At 42.6% G+C, this 18,344-nt stretch overlaps 1 protein-coding gene across 1 annotated transcript in view; it reads left to right on the top strand.

Annotated features, from left to right (window-relative positions):
* SMARCAL1 (SNF2 related chromatin remodeling annealing helicase 1) overlaps positions 1-13,947 on the top strand; it is a 33,469-nt gene extending 19,522 nt beyond the window's left edge. Inside the window, exons 10-17 of the mRNA XM_088519539.1 lie at positions 1,440-1,580; positions 6,801-7,019; positions 7,814-7,884; positions 10,066-10,168; positions 10,346-10,528; positions 11,106-11,206; positions 12,649-12,745; positions 13,625-13,947. Coding sequence (XP_088375665.1) covers positions 1,440-1,580; positions 6,801-7,019; positions 7,814-7,884; positions 10,066-10,168; positions 10,346-10,528; positions 11,106-11,206; positions 12,649-12,745; positions 13,625-13,825 — 1,116 coding nt within the window. The 3' untranslated portion in view covers positions 13,826-13,947. The remainder of the gene's footprint in view (positions 1-1,439; positions 1,581-6,800; positions 7,020-7,813; positions 7,885-10,065; positions 10,169-10,345; positions 10,529-11,105; positions 11,207-12,648; positions 12,746-13,624) is intronic.
* The last annotated feature ends 4,397 nt before the right edge of the window (positions 13,948-18,344 follow it).

Genomic DNA, 18,344 nt, shown 5'->3' with positions numbered 1-18,344 from the left:
CAGCTCTACTCTGTTACCTTCGCTTTAAGAACTGACCCTATTTCTCCTTTATTATTTTGTTCCCTCATGGGATCTGATAACTTTTGAGCCCCTGTGACCTGTTCCTTTTTTGATCGACATAGGGACCTTTGTCTTGTGTGAACTAACACTTGCCTTCTCACACATTAAAAGTTTTCTCTTACTCTCTTTAATAAAAATACTGCTTAAAAAATACAAAGAACTGTCTAATCCCAGTGATGATCACATCTCCGTCTGATCTGCTTGGACAGAGGGGGAAGGGAAGTCCCACTTTGACAGCCTATATATAAATACCTGATAAAGAATCCTGAAATTAATTTCCGCTAGCTGATCTGTGAACTCTTTTTCCACGAGATTTGGATGGCGAGTGAATGAATCAGCTGAATAGATTGGGTGGCTGGTAGATCTCAGTGAAACGATAAAAGAATTTCATTTTCTTTTTCATTTAAATGTGAATGAGCTGTTGGTACAGATGTCACTCAAGAATCTCTTTGTTATTTTAATGATCTGCATTAAACCGTGCAGGAAATTACAAGGCATGTGTAATTTAACTACTATATGTGAATTTACAGCAGTAGAAATTCATAGCTCTCCTCTAATAATAGAGTTATATAATACTGGAGGTAAGAGGGCAGAAATACATCCTGGACTTTTTTTGTGGACTGTGATATAATTTTTTTCCACTTACTTTTTTAGAAGCACCTACTTTAGATAACTTTTTTTTTTTCTTTTCTTTCCCTCCTATCTCCTGTACAAAGCATTGTTTATAATGTTTTTATATGATTCTTATGTATTAACTCATGTTCTAGCATTTACTTTGGCTGCCAAGTGGACATCTTCTGGATCCATTTTGGGCAGCATTGTCGTTGTTTTCTTGCTAGTAGAATTTAAAAGAAAAAAATAGAACTGAAAGAAAAGAAAAAAAATCCTGTTTATCTAGATCCCTTCTGCTTCCATGAGCAAGACAGTTTGTTCCTGACTTGCTCTGGCAGGCTTATTATAAGTTAACTTAGTCTGGGGGTGAGGATATACCTGAGAGGGGTTTGTGGCATATTCCAGCAGCATTTGATGCCAAATACATCTTTAAGACAAGTGTAAGATAGTAATGTGTCTGGGCAGTAAATACAAATTCTCAAGAGTAGTGTCATAAAAATAGGTGTCTCCTTCCCTTCCGTCATGCGGATGGTGTGTAAGAAGCAATATAGTTTGTGCCAGTTCCTAGAAGTTTGAAGCACTATCCTTGAGCATCTTTAGACAGTGAAAGGCACTGAAGACAGTTTTTGGAAGGTGACACATTCTTCTCTTTAGACTACTTGAACAAAGGGTCTCGGGTTTTCTCCTGGGGTGGGGGATTTCTTCCTCGCAGGTGCAGCTTATGCTGGAAAGCATGTGATGAAAACGTTGTGGCTTTGCATTCCCAGGCTGCCAGGAGGGTGATTTTGCTGTCGGGAACCCCTGCCATGTCGCGGCCCGCGGAGCTCTACACGCAGATCGTGGCTGTGCAGCCCGCCTTCTTCCCGCAGTTCCACTCCTTCGGCCTCCGCTACTGTGATGCCAAGAAGGTACTTGAGTGGGTGGCGGGAGGTGTCCCTCTTTTTGAGAAAAGTCTCCTTTTCACTCCATAGGAATGTTTTGAAGGCTCTCAACCTGAGAAGTTCTTAATGTTGCCATTAAACAGTGGACCTGAGACATGGAGGTGCTGACATTTCTTTGCAAAACCTGCCCAGAAGGACACTGAGTTAAAAAGCTGTGTGACAAATTGCTCCTGGCTGGGGGAGAGTAGCTTGTTCTGAAAACACCTCTAGGGTGCTTTTAATGCACAAAGTCACTGTGGGCTCTTTGAGCAGCTGCAGGATTAGGCTAATTGATTAAAAAAAAAAAAAAAGTGTCTAGTCTAGGTTAGCAATTGTTTAAGATGCAAGGCCTTTGTTGTGTAGGATTTTGGATTTTATGCCTGCAGCTAGGTTAAAAAATTATTTCTAGGCTATCTTTGTATTCTGCTCTCCCCTAATTCTGGCCATGAACATGGTCCCCAACATAATTTTAAAATATATTCTCTTCTGTCTACCAGCTTTGCAGGAAGCCAGGCCTGGCAGCTGCAATGGCAAGTCTCTGCCTTGCACTTTACACACAGGCAATTCATCTGTGGTTGGATTTGCCATCTCCAGGCAAATCCTGTGTGCATTGGAAAATAGGCCACTAGGAGTAGAGCTTTTGCTGCTGCCTGTTGTCTGTCGAGTCTGTGAGATCTTTTATGTTGCTTATATGGAAACAAAGAAGGGAACCAAAGTCACAAGTGAGTTCTGATTTGGACCAAGAGCCCTCTCTACCTGCTGCAGGTAGCAGATAGTGATTAGCATGTGGCATAGGGTGGCTTGGCAGTGTGAACAGGAGCCTGCAGTGCCCAAATGTGACTTCCTCTGCTTTGTCCTCGAGTAAGCTCCTTCACTTCTTGTGCCTTGTTTTCTATATGAGTGGGCAGTAACCACCTAGAATAGCTGGAAATGCCAATTGGCCGCGTAAACACACCAAAAATATTTACCAAAAAAAAACCCCGCCTATCATCCATGTATTCTGCAAAAGTAAATATGTCCACTTGTAGGACTTTTGTAGGTTGTGTTTTCTCAAATTTTCTCTAGTAGCTAATGCATGCCAAGTTCTCATTAAGAAGATTTATACAGCAGTCTCATCTGAAGTCAGTAAGTTGCATTTTTCCTAGATCTAAGTGCCCACTTTTCCTTTCATAGCCTGCCTAGTGCTGTTCTATGTACATTCAGATGTGCAAAATACATGACCAATGCATTAGTCTTCTATTGACTGATACACTGATAGTATTGATGAAAGTGAGGTTATTTAAAATGCGGAATCACAGTCACAGAGCCTTAGGTCTGAAAGCTGACAGCATTCATGCTAGCAAAGTGCTGCTAGTGTTCCTGCAGAGAACAGAAACTTATGATATCTCCATCTATAGTAGGAAACATATGGAGGAAGAGCTCAAAGGGAGGGAGGGAGGGAAGGAAGGAAGGGAATGCACGTTCTGCTGAGTTTCATTATCTTTGCTGAGCGATTCCTGTCTGAGCAGTGTCCAGAATGGCTCCTACAGGGAAACAAAGGCGTGCAGAAAGAAAGGTTCAATTGCAATGTGGGAGCCTGAATAGGCTTGAAGTTTCATAAAACCTTGGAGGGTAAAGTTCTGCATGAGTGGCTGCTGCTTCAATTACAAGGCATATGGACCTCAGGTAGGATGTTGAATTGAATAAAAGAAATAAAATTGTTCTGCACAATCCAGGTTGTGGCAGTGTATTCGGTATAAATGAGTTTTCAGCCTACAGTGCAACTCAGCATGGAGGTCACAGTTTGCATCAGCTCCCCTTCAAAGCCTCTGCAGGGTTGCTAGTACAATTTTTGTTTCTCAGTTTGACCCAGCTCTGCCAGGTAGTTGAACATGACTGTCTCCTCTGTGTTCACTTAGGGCAGCTAATGTTAGTAAACGATAGAGTGAATTTAGAAAGAATTTTGTTATTTGCAGAAGAAAAACAATGGCGGTAAATGGAGAGATGGGGCTAAGTTTAGGGAGGCTACTTTTGAATATTGGGTTGTGATAGATCCACTCAGCTAAGAATGAATAAAAATGGTATTTTGATTGCAGTATCTCCTTCATATTCCTTTCTATGGTTCTAATCCGGGATGATGTTAGAGCTGCTTCCTCCCTTAAGAACTGTTGCGGTGCTTTGGTTTTTGTTATTTAGATAGGTGATTCTTCCTGCCCTGCAGTGGCAGGAACCATATTGCACAGAATCAGAGAGGTTTGGTAAAGCTTTTGAAGAGCTGTTAGGATGAAAGGTGTTATGCAAAAATGTTTTGATATTAATAAATCCGATTATATTGTAAAATTAAATAAAAGTTGACAAACCTGAATCATTCATTTCAAAACCAGATCCTGGTAACTTTCCATTTGAAAAGAATGGATTTCATGGCATAAAACTGCAACTATCTGACAGGCTTGATTGGAAAAGACATAAAACAAAAGTTTATCAGTTTGCAGTTCAGCCTCCCAGCATCTCTATTATTAAAAATGCAGCAACTGAAATGTCACCTGGTTATTTGCAAAATACCTTGAGTCTGTTTCTCAAAATACATGCCATGAATTTGTTTTTGCAAACTGGTTGATGTTGGCAAATATTAAATAATTTCTATATGAGTACATGCTCTGAATTTGTAAGAGTTTGGCAGCTTCTGCTAGCACTGTAATAAGTTTACTGAGTCATGTAAGATGCTGTAACACTTTGGTAAGAAAATCACAGTTTGATGCATTTGTTCTGGAATGTTATGGACCAAAGTCAGATGTGTATTTTGGCAAAATAAATGTCCCTCTTTTTTCTTTCTCTCTTTTTTTTTTCAGTAGGATATACTGAAATATATTTTAATAGTTTCAAGAACAACCCTTTTTTTTTTTTATCACTTGCTAGACACAACATGGGACAAGCATCTTCCCTGTTTGCAAATTCTTCAGCAATGCAATCACCATAGAAGAAATATGATAATTGGAACATACCGTTGGGCTTGTGCCTCTGTGTATTGTTTGGTATGACAGTAGGCAGGGTTTGTGCTCTGCCTGTGCCCTGTTCTTTGAGTTGTGATGTTATTCTTCTGGAATGGGTTGTGCTACGTGGACACAGCTACACGTATCGCTCATTACACAACTGGAAAGGGAAAAAACCATGGGCTGCATGAGTCAAATGAGTCGCCCCGAGGGGAGCGCCCCGGAGCCCACAGCAGCTCCTGCTGCCGAGGCCTGGGAGCACCGAGTGCCGCCGGCCAGGCCGGCTGGAGCGCCGGCTCCCGGCTGCTTCCCCGTGTCTGTCGGCTCTGCGGTTTCAGGAGGTGCAGAAGGAAGCCCCGGGGCTGGGGCTCAGCCCTGCATGGGTTGGAAGGGATGTGTCTGCACCACGCTGGTGCTTGCAGGATGCAGTACAGTAATACCTGTGCTTGGCTTAGATCCGGATGGGTTTACTTCCCCTATCTGGGTCCCATTCTGCTGTTTCCAGAGCCAAATTACTCAACAACACCCAAATGGGCTGTGTGTCTACGGCTGGAATTCTTGCTAACTTGAATGAACCAGCTGCTACAGGTAACTGGAAGGTACTGTAATTGTGTAGGTTTAGATTAAATGCAAAGGTGATTATAGGTGCCAGAATCTGCAGTTGTTCATGGTTCAGACCAGTACAATATGGAAACAGCATTGCAAATTTATTATGTCCCACCCAGAAGAAGGAACATTCACTTTCGAATATCAGCGAGGTCTCAATTTTCTGTGACCCATTTGATTTCCTTCTGTGTCTTGTGCCATGTTCTCCTCCCTGTTCCATCCAAGCACTATCTGCTAATAAAGTCAATATCTGTTAACAAAATAATATTACTAGCCCTGGCTGGTATGAATTCATTTTTGTCTCCATTCTACAGCAGAGTGGAGATCATAGTGAAAGTTTTGGAAGTTTTTCCTATTTTACGTCAAACTTCCTGTTGTATATAATTTCTCTTGGGAAGATAAAAAATGTGAAATATTTTTAAGCTTAAAACTATGATGATAATTAGTGTGATGTAATAGGAGCGGAATAGCAGGTGAAATATTTGGTACTGAGGTTCCTTGTGTTGCAGTTTTATGCTATTCAGGAGCATGTGTGTGTGTTTATGCACGTGTAAGGGTTGCTTTGGACTGCAGCTCAAAGGCCAGAGCTTGTATTTTTATTCCTTTTTTTTCTGATATTGCAAATAAGGTTTAGAATTAGAACTATGGGGAAGATATATATATATATATATATATATATATGTTTTACTGTAATTCTGCTTTATTTGCTTATTTATGAAATTTCAGCAAGAAGCTATTGCTTTATATTTTAAGTCAATGTAAAAATCCTCATTGGTGTCCTGTCCAAAGATGTATTGTTGCGAGATGTTTTGGTTGGGGAATTTACCAGTTTTGGTGCCACTGCTTGTCATGTTCGTTACTTATTCTTTCCTGGAGAAGAAACTACAGGCTGTGAGGTTACCAGAGGGAGAAGCGATGAGCTAAAACTGATGGAACAGATGTATCTGACTGTGCCAAGAATCATGGACTGTGGGGCAGGTGTGGAAGCGAGTGCTTCAGGAAGGAAAAAAGAAAGGGTTTATTCAAAGGAGCTTTGAAGTGATGGTACTTTGAAGAGATGGTACCTTGAGTGATATATTTTGAGGTAAAAAATATTTATGTTTCACAAGAGTTGGAAACCTCTGAGCCAAACATGATAGCAATAAAAACAGAATGTATCAGGGAGCAGACCAAGAGACAGGTCACAGTGCGGAACAGTCAGTTTTGATCCAGCATTTACTGGGCATGCCAGACAAGTATAGGGTCTTTGTGAAGGTATTTGGGTTGAGGATCTTTTGTCCTCAGGCCAGGAGAGAAGATTTTTGTCTTAAGATTTTTCTTATTAAAATCTGCTTTAAAAGCTGCTCACAAATAGAAGTAGAGAACAGAAGTACCTTCCTTTTCCTGTGAAATCTGTTTTCAGATAGGGCAATTGTATTTGGTTTGAAGGCAGTACTAAGCATGTGTCCCTTTAAAATAAAAAGGTGGGTGTCTTTTTAGGAAGAAAGGTTCCCCGATATTTCCTACTAATAATCAGGTTTTTGCCTTGTCTGGTTTTCCTGGAAGCTTGTTCCACTGTCAGATTACCTCTAGGTGAGAAGAGTCAGTCTTTTTATAAGTTTAATGCTGATAATTGTGCTTTGATCTTTGCCAGATGCCATGGGGTTGGGACTACTCTGGATCATCCAACTTAACTGAACTGAAGATTTTGCTGGAAGAGTCCGTCATGATGCGGCGCCTGAAGTCAGACGTGCTCTCCCAGCTCCCAGCCAAGCAGCGCAAAATGGTGGTGGTGGCTCCCGAGGGCATGAACGCAAAAACCAAAGCTGTCCTGGCAGACGCAGCAAAGAGGATGGCCAAAGGGTATGAAAGTGTAAGTCAGAATTTTTTGTGAAGAGCCATTGATATTTCAGGAGCCTTCAGGTAGGAAGAACTTGCTGGGTTTGGTGGTTTTTTGTTTTGTTTTGTTTTGTTTTTAGGATTGAATTAAAAACATCAGTGAAAAACAGAATCCCCTGTTCCAAAGGAAGTCAGAGCTATACCCCACATGGATGGACAGCTAAAAGCTGTTAAGAGCATAATTTTAAATGAATACCAAAACAGATCAGCTTTTTATTCTCCCTTTGATTTAAATGCTTTGCTTTGTCCCTTTGTGTCAAACGCTATTTGCTCTGTCTTTTTTTCCTTTCTCAGCAGTCCTTTGTAATCGTCTTTTTATGCTTCTGCTGCTGCTGGACTGACTCTTCTGTACTGCTTTGCCTCCCATTCACCTTGCAAAGCCTGTTGAAATTATGTTGTGGAACACATCGGTGGCCAAAAATGGGAAGAATTTATTTTTACATTTATTTTTCCTCTGTGGATGGCAAATGTATGTCCTAAGCTTCTGTTTTTCTAATGCAGATCTATAAGGACTCGGGAGTGTTTCTTGCCATTTTAGTTTGGAAATGCTTTCCCAGCTAAAGCTGTATTTGTAATATGCCTGTCACCCGTCTTACAGGAGTTGAGTTGGGAGTAGGGCGGGAATTGATCGCAGAAATGTGAGTGTGTGAGTATCAGCCATGCCTGGTGCTAAGAGGAGCCCCTGCAAATTGTGCGAATTTTTCTAGGATTTGTAAGCAAGAATAAAAGGCAGTTGAGACTCACAGAAATTTATCTTCCTCTCTGCAGAAACAACAGGAAAAAGAAGCTCTTCTCCTCTTCTACAACAGAACAGCAGAAGCTAAAATCCACTCAGTCGTGTAAGCTGCACGTCTGTACTTCATGCTTACCTAGTAAAATGCATTTTTTCTCTGAGAACAGGAAAATGGTGCCTTAGAGATAACAGTACCAGCACAAAAAAAAATGCAGTGCTCTAAACATTTACTTCTGTCAGAGTTCCTAGACTGAATGAATCTTTTTGATTTCATTCTAGATATGGATCTAAACAGTGTCAATTGAACCATCTGAAATTAGTCAGTGTCTGGGACTTGGATCAGCTTCCCTAGTGTTCAGACCCTATTTCAGTTTAGGGAGGGATGGAGTAATGAAACCAAAAGTATCAACGGAATTTGAGGAAACCAAACACTGCAGTACTGTTGCAGCAGAAACCCTGATCCAAGAAGCTTTTGAGAAAGAGAGAGCTTTAGTATTAGTGTGTTCTGAGGATATCGCAACCCGTCCTGGCTTAGCTCCTCCGCAGAGTTTCCATGGCACCTTAGTAACAAGAATTTTCTCCCATAGGTGTGCTATGAACTCCCTGGGAATAATTTCCTTTTGTGTCCTTTAATTCCTGGCGTTTCTGCTGGAAATGCAAAGGAGTCATATTAGGTCATTTCGTATGACTTGTGAATAAGCAGGATGCTAATAGCATGCCAGCAGTTTGCTTCTCGTGGCCCTCTGAATGTTTGGGCCAGCCAATGTGCCCTGTGTGATTTCACAGTGTCAGACCTTGCTGCAGAATCCATCCGTTTGGCACGGAACTGCACTTCAGAATCCCAACTCTCGTTTCTTCAGAAGGGTTTCTTCCTTTTATGTTAGCGAACAGTTAGAAGAGTTTCTTCCTTTTATATTCAGTTGCAAGTGTGAACTGAATATAAAACTGTGAAGTGGTGTTTACTTGACTCTGTAGACACTGAGAGATGGGAGACAGTCCTCTCATTTCTGGGGTTTTAATACCATTTAAAATATCACTTGCTAGAACTTGGTCATGTACAATGACATCTAGCTACCACTGCTATCTTAGGATCATTAGTACCCCCTGTGCCTTGTTCTTGATGACAGTTTTTACAGGGCTTCTGTGCCCTGTAATGACTGGACCTTGGTTAATGGATGTCTGCAAATGAGGTATTCAATAGTTGTAATGTCTTGGCATCTGGTTGCTGAATGTTCATTTTGATACTTGTTTTGGTTTAAACCCAGCAGTCCCCCTCTTCTCCCAGATTTCGTTGTTAAATGATACTATCATAACTGGGATCTGAACATTACAGAACGCAGGGAGTTGGCTGCAAAGCTCTGATCCATCTTAATATAGTGCTGGAAATCCCACTTGGTGTTTTCTGCCAGTTGCTGCTGACCTAAGCTGTGTTGTATTTAGCAAAGAACTCGGTAATGCTTATTTTGGCAACAGCTTTGCTGTTCTAAAGAAAAGATGACATTTGTATCATCTGCTCTGATGGCTGTCACTATACTTAGTTACACATTTTAGGCTTTTAGGTGTTTTTCAGGCTTCAGTTTATAGTTGACCTGATTACTTTGTGAGTTACTACATAAAAGCTGAAATGCAGAACCCATTTATGTGTACACTCTTACACTATTAGCCCATGGCAAATGCCAAATGTTTTGATTTAATAAACTCTTAATTTGATTTAGAAGGAACCTCTCATTTTTGCTATCTCTCATTTGTCATTGGCTAATATGCATAGTTTCTAAAAATAGCCCGTATTTATAGCTTGTTAAGCTGTGGTAAATTGTCAATTTGAAGAAAAGCAGCTTTTGGGATATCCTGATGCCATGTGTTTAGAGGCCTTTTCTTCTAAAATGAACATAATTCTAAGTAACCATATAAATAATACAAGAGTGAATGGGATAGTCAAATAAGTGTAGGTGACTTCAGTCGATTGTCTATGAAGTCATTTTTCAATTAGGATAATCAAGGGGTTCTAGGTCTTATACAAGTATAATTACAGGCATCTGTCTGCCTGTGGTCTAAAATGACTGAGTTTTCCTACAGACTTTTATTTTTTAGTTTGTAGAGGATTAATATGCTACCTGCACGTTAATGAATTTTATGCTAAATTTATTCCTGGTTTCTGTATATGGATGAACAGTAACTTTTAGATTTGTTGTGAGCAAAGCCTGTGTTCTCTCAGCACATAAATCAGAGTTGTGGGATTTTGTTTAGGTTTTGATTTTCTTTTTTTTTCTGTTCTCTTTTTATGTAGAGAATACATTCTGGAGTTACTGGAGAGTGGGAAAGATAAATTCCTAGTGTTTGCTCATCACAAGATAGTGCTGGATGCAATAGTTGCAGAACTGGAGAAGAAAGTAAGTGTTTGACTGAGACTCATTAACTCCATCACTATTTCAGCTTCACAGTTTGTTTATTTAACTTTCCTAGCACTGGTGTGGGGAAGGAAAGCAGAACTCCTCTAAAACAGGAAATGGGGAGACTGGAAAAGGGATACAGGGCAGCTAAGTGTCTCCCTCCTATGTCTTTCTCAGCACATTGAATACATTCGCATCGATGGCTCCACGCCTTCAGCTGAGCGGCAGTCCCTGTGCCAGAGGTTCCAGTTCTCAGAGAAGCAGATTGTGGCCGTCCTGTCTCTCACTGCTGCCAACATGGGCCTGACGCTGTCTGCTGCCGACCTGGTGGTGTTTGCAGAGCTCTTCTGGAACCCAGGGGTACGGCTCCTGAGGGAAGGTGGGCCCGACGCTGCCTGCTGAGCGGAGGTGTTGGAGCTCGGGGGGGAGACGTGCTGGGCACGTGTTTTCCTCTGGGGCTACCCAATTTTTTTCCCTGTGCTTGTCTCTGCATGCCCGACTGCCTGGACTGGAGCTGGTGAGGCTGGTCAAACAGTTCACTGGGTTGAGAGGGTGAGCTGAAAGATTCTGCTAGTGGAGGGCAGTGCTCTGTGCTCGAGAGCATCTCTGCATAATCTTATGTTACTCTACAGCCTCCAGGGAGCAAGCCCTTCATGAGTGAGTCTCATCTCCTGAATTACCTAAGTCCGGCTGTGACTGTATTGAGGAGGAGGGTTTAAAGCAGCTTGTGAGAAATGCTCGGTACCATTTAGGGACACTGCCACTCTGGGTGACTTCTTGGCTTAGTCTGTGCTGGGAGTTTCAGATGTTAGCAGGATGTAGACAAGAAATAGTCACCGAGCACAAGAAAGGAGAGCTCCATTTTCTATGGGTCTTACGTTACTTCTTAAATGCTAAAGTTCTCACTTCATTTTCTTTGTCATGCTTTTACATAAAGATTTTGATCCAAGCAGAAGATCGGGCTCATCGAATTGGACAGACCAACTCTGTTAATATTCACTACCTGGTGGCTAAAGGCACAGCAGATGACTTCTTATGGTAGGAAGTGGAGAGAGATCCTTCCGGTTCTCCCTCTACCTTTTTTTGCTGTTTGCTGCTTATGTGACTTTGTTGCTTCATGTCAGCACTGTTTTTCAACTCTGCGAGGGGAGGAACAGTGCTTGTGACCTAGGGCTGCTGTGAGCTGCTGGTGTGGCCTGGCTGCAACGGACACAACTAAGTGGGTGGCAAGCAGGACAAAGAAAGAGAGAAATTGTAGGAGAACAGATGTATCTAAAATCTTCACGGGTTCTGAGTAAAGAGAAGTAAATGTCATAGGTACAGCCCAGAGCATTCATATGCTGGGGTACTGTGAGGACTTGCCAGCAAAACTAAAAGGAACTGGGGATCATTTGATGTATTGTGGATCAAGTCTGAGTAGCAATCTGGCTGCCAAGTGCTCTGCAGTGCTGCTCTCCTCCTGCTGCTTGGGGACCCTTCAGGTGAATTGAAGAAATGCTGCTGCCCTGGCTCTGGGGAAGTGTGCTCGGAGCTTTGCGGGCTGTGATGGGGGCTGTCAGGGTGCAGCAGTCACTGGGACTAGGGAATCTGACATCCCAGGGAAATGGAGCATCTGGGGAATCCTTAGGGCAGCAAGGGAACTGACCTGCAAATGACGAAAAGAAATTATCGCCAGCTGGTTCATTTGAAGTCCAAAATTACATCTTTATTATCTCATTTAAAAGAACAGGCAAACTGAGTGAACTTTTGCAGTTCCCAGAATATCATGATGGCAAATAATTATAACCCTACAATGTGGGGATCTGGAAACTGATGCATTGCCCATGTTTCACAAAAAGTTAATGACAGTAATTCTTCCTTTATTTGTGAAATGCTGTCCATGCAGTTGTTAATGCTTAACTGGAGGGCTATTTGGTAAATGTATTAATCGTGCTGCTCCAATGTGGCCTTTCTTTCTTTTGGAGTGTTCAGTCTGGAGATGTGGTTGGGGACCTCTCTCTGCCTCTTGGGCCAGTGTTGTCTCTTCACTGGCTCACAGATTGATTCTTCCCACTGTATATTTGGGAGATAGCCTAGAAATGCTGATGTGGCTGTTGATACGTGTTACCTCTGCCTCTCTCAGAGACTGAACACAGCCTGTAAAGACTTGCTTTAACTGCATCGTCTTGTTTTGACCTCATATTGTTAGTGTTGCCACATTCAATTACTTTTCTTCTTGGATGTGTATTCCCTCCAAATTAGCCTGAAATCACATTCTCTTCTTATTTGTTACTTATCGGATTGGTCAATATCCATTAAAAATAATATCAGGACATATTAAAGAGCTCACAAGTTCTTGCTGAAAAATTATCTTCTATATCTCTGTCGTATCTTTCTTTGTCTTCTCTTGTCATTGTACATGATGGTGTCTGTCTGCCTGGATAATATATCTTGCATGTTATTTTCATTCTTACAGTAATACCTGCATTTATCACTCCTAGGCCAATGATTCAAGAGAAAATAAAAGTCTTGGGTGAAGCTGGTCTTTCTGAAGCCAATTTCTCTGAAACAGCTGAATCCACTGATTACTACCCTAAGGTAATTAAAGAAACTCCTGAAAGAACTTTGGTGGTCCCTGGGAGAGGCAAATGGACTTTGGCTTGTGCATTTTAGATGGTTAGGTGATTTGCAGGCTGACTTGATAACTGTTCTGCCTTAAATGCCACAGAGCAGACTCTCCAATGCCTTTCCCCAAGTCCATGCCTTGATTTGGACTCTCCCAACTGCTCCAACCCTGCTGTGGGGAAGGAGACATACAACACAGCTTCTCCAGCAGCCGTCTGCCTCCTAAGAGACTTGGAATTTCCTCCACACCGGCAGGAATCATGGGAGGAAAAGATGGCATGGGGATAGGCAATTTTGGGCAATGCGGTTTCCCTCTCTGGATCTGCAGCTCCCGTGCTGCTAACATACTGCATGCTGTACTATCTTCAGTGTCAAAGCCCCTCTTCCTGCAAAAATCTGGCAGGGCACAACCAGCTAAAACCCCTGGCACTGAGACCTTTCTTTAGGGATCTCCAGTTGCCTGCAGCTCTCCCAGGGATGGTTTTGGGGTGAAGGAGGATCTCTCTACTCTGAGGGAGTAAGTCCTGCTGCCAGTGATCACGTGTGATCAATCTAGGGGATTGTGGCAGAAGTTTATATACAGAAGGTGCCTTTAACAGGGTATTTCCTTCTCTTTGAAGATACTGTGGTGTTTTGCACCTCTTTTATGGTCAGGAAGGTAATGGCATGTGACTTTATATGGGGTTTAGACTCAGACAAGACCAAATTCCTTCTGCAGCCTAGCACCCAAGCTTAGCCATATCCTTTCTGGGCTTGAATTATTTGTTGCCTAGTGAATCTGAAAAGGCAGTGGGAATGCTGTGTTTTTGTTTGGCAATACATATGTGTATTCTCTCTATTCTAATTCTTCAGTCAGATCCAAAGCAGAAGACCATCTATGACCTTTTCAAGAGGACCTTCTCTGAGAACAGAGATGACGCTGATGCAGCTTTGCTTTTGGAGGCAGCTGATGCTTGCTTTGACTTTGATCCTGAAAGTGCCTTACAGAATAAGGAAGGAGAGAGATGCTCAGCGAGTCCCCCCAAAAAACGGCGTATTGAGGACTTTTTTTAAAGTTTAACAGTGGCAACAAAAGAAAAGGCAGATAAGATAGGTTATTTTTATTTAAAGACAGGCAAGGGAATCAATGTATATTTTTCTGAGTTTGGAGAAATAAAATTACTTTGAGTAAGTTCTCCTGTATCTCTAGTCTGTTTCATCTCAAAGGATTAGGAGAGAAGGCTGCCTGGCAGACAAACATGTGGCTCAGCCTGGTTTTGCAGTCCTGGTTTCACTGCTGACTGAGGGGCCGTGGGGGAGTAGCTTTGTTTCAACACCTCAGCTTCCACGGTTGTTTTGTTTAAAAGGTAAACAGATAATGGTTGTGCACATGACAGAGCTATTGTGAAAACTGGTGTCCCAGCAGCTGTACAAGTGCTTTGAGGAATCAAAGTCCTCTTCAAAGGACTGCTGTACCTGCAGAGAATTTTAGTTTTTATTTACAGGAGTCGGCTCCCTGGCAAAACTTGGCCCTTATTTTGCTTCCTCACAAACTGACTGTCTGGTGTTTGTTTTAGCAGTGAGGAGAAAAGGAATTTGGATCCTGACAAATCTTGATGTTTTGTGGAGATGGGAGGAGACCTTTGTGTGTGCAGAGCAGTCAGTACCTTGAATCCAGGTTGCTGAACTAACAGCAGGTAAGTACTGCCAGTTAAGCATATGTCTCTGCATGGTGGCTTCTGGCCTCATCTGCTAAATCCTGCCCCAAGGACCTGCTCTATGGCACGTGCTTCTTGCCTATTGGGAGGATGAAGGCTTGACTGACCAGCAGGCACTACTTTTGGCCGCCCAGGAAAGTGGCGTGTGTGCGTGTACAGGTGAGTGAGGAGAAAGGGCTGTGTGCAGATTTCTGTTCTCTCTTTGTAAGAGCAGGAAAAAATATGATTGTGAACTAAACTGCATATATTAAACTTTCTTCTAACGTATAGCTCCCAAACTTTGGGTGCTTTATTCCATTTTAGAATTTCATATTCCTTTGGGCCTTAAGCTTAGTGTTAATCTTAAATATAATCAGAGCCTACAGGGTTGATCTTTCCAGGGACACTTCCCTTGAGCTTTTCCATATAAACATCAAAAGGTAAGCTCCTATGATTTTTACTAATAGTTGAATCACTACCTGTTCCATAGGACATTTAGGCTGGTACCCTAGGAACTATAATTCAGTCTCCTTACAGATCTGTGCTGGCTACACCAAGAACGCTAAAAGCAGCACCGTTGCTTAATGTAGTGATTAAAAGGGCTGTATTTTGATTTTCAATAGTTCTCATTTCACTCTCAGCCTCTGCACCACCTGAGCAAAACTACTTTTTCATTCCTTTTAAAATCCCAACCCATGCGAGTAGTCTGATTCCATCTTCCCACAGTAATGCCTCTGCAAAACTTCTAGAGGCCATTACTGATGTAAAGACAAAAGGCTCTGTGTGTCATGAGTAGTTCTATGAAGCATCTCTGCAGAGTCATCTTTGATTTCTTGTGTACCCTTTCCAGTGTGGTGTATCCTTGATTTCTTGTGTACCCTTTCCAGGTTGCTCGTTCTCATCTTAGTACTGGAAAATACTTGGTAATGAACTAATACCATGCAAATGGAGCTGGGGAGTAAGGGAGCTCTAATTTCATTGATATTTTATGGCCATAATCTGTGGAGAGGGCAGGAAGGGGATGGGGAGACAAGCTCAAATTTGCGTCTAGCTCCTGAAAGCCAGGAGGTGACATGCTGGGTAGGCAGGTTGCTTGATTGTGGACAGAAACCAGATGTGGAAGAATGTCCCTCTTTCACTAGAGGAACAAAAGGTTTGTGCTACAAGATCAATCTGATTGGAGTATTTATTCCTCCATTAAAGGGTTTGATTATCCCATTTACAGTAAGTGTATGGAAATGCCCTGCAGACCGTGCATGCAGTAGTGCTGCAGTGTGTTCATGACTGTCCAAAAGGTGCTTTGATGTGTGCGCAAGTGAAGGAAGAGCAGCACGAGGAACATCTGACCAGCCAATTGAGGGAAATGCTTTATTCCTTAATTTGAGAAAAATGCTATATTTCTTGATTTGAGAGTTAAAGGTAAACATAATTTCTCTTGCTCCAACAACTGGCCAGGAGATAAATGCACACTCTTAAGCGTTTCTATTTTTTTTTTCTTTTTAGGAATTAATGTGTTTCTAGCACATGTGATCTTTCTTTGTTTAGGGAAGGTTGTTTTGAGCTACGAATAAGAAATGCTGCTATCTGCCTATTGGGGAAAAAAAAAGCCTTATTTGTATACCTATATTGTTCTTTTCTTCCTTGTAAAGCTACAGCAAAATAATTTTTTTTTCCAAATTCTTCTCAAAGTATGCTTGGAGAATTCTGCTTCTCATAAATTCAATTTTTCCTATCCATATATCGATAAATCCTAGCCCTATTAGAAGGATGCTAGTGCACCTCTTTGATAACAACCCATAAAATCTCAGCAGGATTGCTGCAGAGTTAGAGAAGTTCTTCAAGTACACTTGAGATTCCCTTTATCCTTGCTAGATTGAAAAGGAAGAATCTCGTACAGAAAAAGTGCTTTTATTCATTACATCAAGGGATTGGAAATATTCTACACGCTTTTGTAAGCCCAGTTACACTATATTAGTCTGTCATTAGTATGACGAGGATATAGGCAGCACAATAGAGCCAGAACATCTTGGCATTGCCTAAAGCCCAGTGAAGCTGATAGAAGCGCCTGGGGAAAGTTCTGTGGCACCTGTGGTTTCCTCTGGCCCTTCGTGCTTCGCATCTCAAGGAGGATGCCCTTTGGAGTTCTTTCATCTGATTTTGTTATTCTGTGTGTTCTGGGAGCTCTTTGAGGCAGGGCGCTCTCCTGCATGACCCAGTGCGTTAGGCTATCTTGGTGCTGTCACAACACAAATGAAAATACAATAAATTTGCTGATTAATCTGCTATATAGGAAACATTATTAGGGCAACCACAACAGCGTAGCCTGCGTGTGCTTGAATTTGGAGGAACTTGGAACTGAAGCCATTTTACTAATATACTGGGGCAGAGTGTGGGTTTCACAGCGTCTTACCAGGACTTTTTACTTGCTTGTACACGTGTATCTATTTCTCATCCACTTAACAGACAGGTGTCTTTTAGAAAGGATAACCAACCAGAGGAAATACATGTATATGTATGATAGCTAACAGAACTTTAGCAATGAAGCAGTGAAATGGAGCAGTTTGAGCTGCTGCTGCAGTGTATATGGCCAGGCAGTCTGGCCACCTGCACAACAATTCAAGGTGGAAAATGGACAAGACAAGGATTTGGGGGCTGTGCTGGCCTATCTGCATTTATCGGAGTCACTTGGAAACAAGCTTTTATGTGGTAGTGCTGGGAGATGTCTGCAGCCTGAGAGAGGTGGATTTGGTCATGGACAGACCTGTCTGTAGCACTAGTTGACAAAGGCTGTGACAAGGCTCTGTTCTGGCCCAGAGCACCGATTTTGTAGATACTGACTGGAGAATGGCAGTAGATGCTCTGTCCTGGATGTGTTGTCTGACAGGCGACTTTAGCAAGTCAAAGGATTTTTTTTTCCCCTTTTAATATGTTGGTATTTGAAGATATATCCTGTGAGTCACCATTATGACGAGCCACTGAAAAGGGCAGGTATGCTCCTAGGATGTATTGAAAGAGAGATTTCCACTCAATAGAAGGAGATATAAATGCCATTGCCTAAAGCCCCGCTGAGCCCTTCTCTGGAACACAGCCCTGGCCCAGCATCTCCCAGGAAGGCTCGCTCAGGCTGGAGAGGGGCTTGCAGAGATGAACAGGGCCCCAGGGAGCCCATCCTGTGAGAGGGAATTAAATGCAAGCGTTCAAAACCCTAAAACAAGAGCCAAGAGGGGACATGACGTCTGTCCATGAGCACCTCAGAAGCACAAACGTCGAGTTGAGGATGTGGCTCGCTGGGCTGGTGCGTGAAGGGGGTCTCTGCAGTGGCTGTGACAGTGCGACATCACCCCGACCCCCAAGGGAGGCCACCTCACGTGTGTCCCTGTGCCCAGAGCAAGGAGGAAAGTGTTGCTGCTGCTCACAGCAGATAGCGAAGGGTGGTTTCACCGGGTGAGCCCAGCAGTCCTGTGCTCCCTCTTGTGCCAAGCAGTGAATTGCGTCCGGTTTTGAGCAGTAGGAACCTCTGAGCCTAACCAGATTATTTCTTAATGGAGGTTAATGGGTTGTTAATCCTGTTAGGAACACTGCGCCTTGGCGGTGCACGGAGCCTTTTGCTTGAGCTCGTCTGCCCTTCTCGCTCGGGGCAAGCAAGGAATCCCTCCCTCCCTGTGCCATGCCACTCGGGCTCATTTATTTTTGTGTTTATGATAAAAGCAGACGTTTCTTGGGTGCTTGTGGGGCCCTGTCTGGGCCTTGAAAACCCACCCCCAAGCCTGAGGGGCAGTGTGGTTTTATGGCTGCTTGGCTTGATGCTTAGTGGCCAACAACAAGATCTGATCAGGTGCACCTTACCATGCATCTGCTTAGTTTAAAATCTTTTATTTTGTGGGCCAGGCTGTCTT

This window comes from Tinamus guttatus, unplaced genomic scaffold (assembly GCF_059628265.1).
Source record: "Tinamus guttatus ecotype Peru unplaced genomic scaffold, ASM5962826v1 Tinamus_guttatus_pri_ptg000060l, whole genome shotgun sequence".
Lineage (NCBI taxonomy): Eukaryota > Metazoa > Chordata > Aves > Tinamiformes > Tinamidae > Tinamus > Tinamus guttatus.
Note: the sequence above shows the minus strand (reverse complement) of the source record. Positions and strands in the feature narration are given on the sequence as shown.